This window comes from Merops nubicus, unplaced genomic scaffold, assembly GCF_000691845.1.
Source record: "Merops nubicus isolate BGI_N331 unplaced genomic scaffold, ASM69184v1 scaffold1240, whole genome shotgun sequence".
NCBI lineage: Eukaryota > Metazoa > Chordata > Aves > Coraciiformes > Meropidae > Merops > Merops nubicus.
In genome coordinates this window covers 7301-12153 of record NW_008581932.1, presented here as the reverse complement: position 1 = coordinate 12153, position 4853 = coordinate 7301, and the positions used below count along the sequence as shown (strand labels likewise).

The window sequence follows — 4853 nt, the reverse complement described above, 5'->3', positions numbered from 1 at the left end:
AAGAGGGGTGTGAAATAACCCTCAGCAGCCAGGCTATCTGCTTGAGCTTTAGAATCTAACAGGACAAAGGGTCCTGCTAGATTCTGAGATCTAAACGTTGTAGATGTCCCAATATTGGAGGTGTTCAAGGCCAGGCTGGATGGGGCTTGGAGCAAACTGCTCTAGTGGGAGGTGTCCCTGCCCATGGCAGGGGGTTGGAACTGGATGAGCTTTAAGGTTCCTTCTAACTCAAACCATTCTATGATTCTATGACAAAAGACACAACCTAGAACCTTCTGTTTCTAAAACTTCTAGTTTTAAAACTATTTTGAAGCAGTAGATGGAGTATTTTTAAAGTCAAAGTCACGTTTTGTACAAAGCCCTGGAAATCTGATAATAACTCATGTCAGTGAAGTACTTTCAGCCTGAAAGTTCAGGTTCAGAGGACTTGCACCTCAACAAAACACATCTCATTACTGCCACGTCTGGGTAACATCTGAAAACCAGGTTCTCCAGCAGAACATCTGACATTAAGTGTGCCCAGATCAGGCTCTGTTTGATTATGAGCATTCCGGCAGAAGGTTTGTAAAGGTCTCTGTGCTTCTCAGCCCCACCAGCTTTCCACAGCCACCTGCTTCAGGAGGGGTTCTCCAGGAACCAGCTCTCCAGAAATAACAGGATGGGCATCAGGGTCAGCTCATCCCATCACCCGGGTGCACAACCCCCCACGCCCCCCGAAACATGTTTGAGGAGGAGAGGAGGTACCGTGGGAACAGGGTCAGACTGAAATCCAGGCTCATCCTGCCTAGGTGCAGCTGTCTTCAGTGGCAGTGAAAAATCTGATCTTCTCCATGTGCTCATGGATTCTGACAGGGGGTCCTGAGGGGGTCTCTGGGTTGTTTTGGAAAGCACCGTTCTCTGGCAACAGAAGTGGGTGGACAATGAGGGTGTCCCAGTGCCAGGGATGTGCCTGTCACTCCCTCCACCTGGGCAAGCCTGTCTTCATTCAGCTGACTCCACAGGCTCTGAAACTCTGGAACTCTGCTCCCCAAACACATGCACACCTACAGCCAGCCCAGCCTCATGTGGCAGGGAAAGAATCAGAACCTAGACTGGAAGCAATGAGGATAAAACTGTGAGAAAAGGGCAAGAGAGCAGGGAAGGGCTGGCAAATATGAAACTGGAAGTGCCCAGGGATGAAGCTGAGGATCCAGGCCGAGCTGCTGCACAGGCAGAGGGGGACTGCTCAGGATGGCCAAGCTGGAGAGGCTGGGATGGCACGGTGAGGAAACACCAACGAAACAGCAGATCCTTATGGCTCCATCTTATGTTTTCTTCTTTCTTCTCCTGCAGCCAGTGGCTGGGCCCCATCCCAGCATCCCGGGGCATCTGCAGCTGGGAGAGGTCTCCTCTGGAAAGCTGTGTCACCAGCAAAGTGGAAAAGAGTTTCAAGGTACAGTACCCGAATCTGGCAACGTGCTGACGTTTTGTCCCAGGATTTCTGACTGCATTTTGCTGTTGGTGCTCCTGGCAGCAGGAGCAGAACCTGCTTCCCAAAACCAGCAAGCCAGGCGTGCACCTCCTGACCAGCCCAGGGTTGCAAGCTGCAGTTTTGTGCCAGGCAGACCTCAAGTCTTTAAAATTCTGGTTCCATTCTGAAGCTCTTTACTCCGAAATGTCAGAACAAAATAAGCCATCCCTGCAATTGGATCAGGTGACATTTCAACAATGAGGATGTCCAGATTACAAACCACAGCCCTGTGTTTCTTGCTGGACGTGTAGATTTGGGGGATTTACATAATGGGTTTGTACAACGAATATTTGTATAATAAAGGCATTTACATAATGGCTGCAAGTTAAACATGCACAATAACGATTCCAGGCCAATAATTTATGTACCAAGTTAAAAATTACCTCGAAATACATTTTATTTTTATTCCTACGGAAGGTTCATTTTATCTCTTGTCCAAAAAAACTGCATCTGACCTTACCCAAGGAAAGGCTGCACTGATGCAAGTCAAGATAATATTTTGGAATTAGTCTACATTGAGTCATTTGTATTCAGAGATTTCTGTTCCTTATCTTTCAGTAGCAGCTTTGACAAACAATTGCAGAATATTCTAAATAAGATTCATTAATATAATTTAGTGTCATATTCTAGGTGTGATGCTTCGTTACTGCTCCTGGGAATTACAGGAGAGAACTGGTGGAAATTACCAAGGGTGGATGAAGCTCATGTTTAGATAAAGGCAATTTGCTGCAGCCAGAACACAACCTGTTACAGAAATCTGGGGGGTTCATTTTGTTTTCCAATAAATCCAGCCTCCTCGTCTGACAGACTGATATTTAATTGGATTTGAGTGTCATTTATAACTCTCTGCACACCAGAACATACACTTGAGGACAAAAGTGGAACGATGTTACTGAAATGGAAAAATTCTTCTTTACTTGGTAGACCAGCGGGCAGAACATATTCTGTAAATTAGATGTTTGCTTCCATCAGATTTTACAAGATTTTTGAGTGAAAAGTTATTTGGCTCCTGTGCTCGCCCACTCCAGAGAGAGCTGTGCCCATTACTCACCCAGGGACAGGAGGCATTTCCCAGAGCGTGGCTCTGTGGGGTGGGGTTTATGACCCTCACACAGAGGTGCAATGCAGAGGGACGTGGGCTGGTGGGAGAGGGCTTGAGAAGTGGGAACACGGAGGGTGCAGAGGAGGGCAGGGATGGGGTGGGCAGAGATGGGCAGGGGCTGCCACAGGGGACCCCACGGCTGTGAATCATGGAATCATTGAGGCTGGAAGAGACCTTTAAAACCATCCAGTCCAACCAAGGAAGAAGGTGTCGGGCAAGGGAAGGGAAACCCAGAACAGGCCTCCCCTGGACCTTCAGCAGTTTGGATCTCAGACTGGTCTTTCCCTCAGCTGTGGTGTTCATTGCTCACCGTGGGGACACTCTGCACAGGGATGATCACAGCTTTCCTCCGAGTCCTCGTCCCCAGTCCTTGGGTCAAACACAAATCAGCAGGTTTGCTGACAGCCCTTGTGATGAAATGGACTAATTCTCCCTGAACTCAGGCCGAGGAGGCAATTCCTCCTGCAACCACCTCTCCAGCCTGAGTGCACTAATTCTCCTTTTCTGCTTTTTTCCTCTCCGGGAAAATTGTAACAGCTCCTTTCTGTAGACAATCTAATGCTTTAAGCTATTACTGTAAAGTATCACCACAGGTTCCAATAAAGTGTTATTTGACATTTAGTTAAAATCCATATTTTGCTACAACTGATTTTTTTGCTCTAGTCCCTCGATGGACACTTCAAACCAAATTCATTGTCACTGTCATAAAGGTCAGAAGTTTTGGCGTTGGTTTTTTTTTTCAGACCTTGCTTTGTAAAGCCAACCATTCCTCAGGATTATGAGACACTGTGGTGAGCTGACAGCCCAGGAAACCATTCTGCAGTTCCACAGAAGCCAGGTGAGCAAACAGAGAGCCCTTCAGTGCACAATGCTCTCCGTGCCTCTCCCAGCACGGGTGGAAGCCCAGCCTGGCATGCAGGAGCCTTTCCTTGCACAAACACAAGACCCCCAGAGCCAGGAGCTCTGTTTGCTGAGCAGGGATGTCCCCAGCCAGTGAGACAGGTCCTGCTTGGCTCGCAGGGAGCCAGCTCCTGCCCCAGGGCACCCACTGGAGAGAGGCCCAGTGCTGGCCACAAGATCTCCTTCAAACATGTTGTGAGTAAATAAAAGTATAAACAGAAAAGTTGCCATTTGGTTCACAATTTGCCACACATGTCATTTAATGCCTTCAATAAAACTACTCTCAGCAACTATTCCCTCTCATGGAACGATGGCTCAATGGTGGTTATGTTAAATTAAATCTACTGCATGATGTGTTCAAGTTTTTAACTTTCACCCCTGCTCCTGGAGAGCCCTGTGTGCCCTTGATGACTGCCTTGTTTTCCTTTTAATTGGAATTGTTTGATAAATGGCTGGAGCCTGTGAAAACCAGCTTAAAAATATACTCCTCTTTAGGATGGCTTTATTTCTACATTCTTATATTATAGTAGAATTCTAGTTTTCATGGATCTCAGCTGAAACCTGGAGAAGCTGTGATCTTCTAGAAGCCTAGTCAGCACATACTAAATTTTTAGGCCACAGAAAAACACTGATTTTCTGTCAAATGCAAAGGCAAGGGCTGCTCCTGGAGAGGCAGTGCAGAGAGGAGAGGGGCTGTACTCACCAGAGGGAGAGATGTGTCTCCAGGAGATGGAGGGCTCGGGCTTCCCCGTGGCCAGGCACACCAGGGTCACGTTGCTCCCCTCGTTCACCACGAGGTCGCTGGAGATGCGGAATATCTTCGGAGAGACTGGGAGGAGACAAGGAGGGAGTTGGAATGGAAACCTGCTGCAAACAGTCACAGGACTCTTTTGGTTGGAAGAGACCTTGAAGGTCATCGAGTCCAACCATGAACCAAGGAAAAAATTGTTCCTCAGGGCCAACCTCAACCTCCCCTGGGGCAACTTGAGGCCGTTTCCTCTTGTCCTGTCCCTTGTCCCTTGGGAGCAGAGCCCGACCCCCACCTGGCTCCAGGCTCCTGTCAGGAGCTGTGCAGAGCCAGAAGGTCTCCCCTGAGCCTCCTTTGCTCCAGGCTCAGCACCCCCAGCTCCCTCAGCTGCTCCTCCCCACACTTGGGCTCTAGACCCTTCCCCAGCAGCTCCGTTGCCCTTCTCTGGCCACGCTCCAGCCCCTCAAGGTCCTTCTGGGAGGGAGGGGCCCAAAACTGACCCCAGAATTCGAGGTGGGACCTCCCCAGTGCTGACTCCAGGAGGATGATCTCTGGTCCTGATGACCCCACTAGTGCTGACCCAGGCCAGGATG

The 4853-nt window shown here is 48.9% G+C and overlaps 1 protein-coding gene across 1 annotated transcript in view; it reads right to left on the bottom strand.

The window, feature by feature from the left end:
* LOC103768765 (neuronal growth regulator 1) overlaps positions 1-4341 on the bottom strand; it is a gene marked incomplete at its 5' end in the record, with an annotated part of 39716 nt that extends 35375 nt beyond the window's left edge. Inside the window, one exon of the mRNA XM_008935921.1 lies at positions 4216-4341. Within this exon, the coding sequence (XP_008934169.1) occupies positions 4216-4341 (126 nt within the window). The remainder of the gene's footprint in view (positions 1-4215) is intronic.
* Positions 4342-4853: the final 512 nt, after the last annotated feature.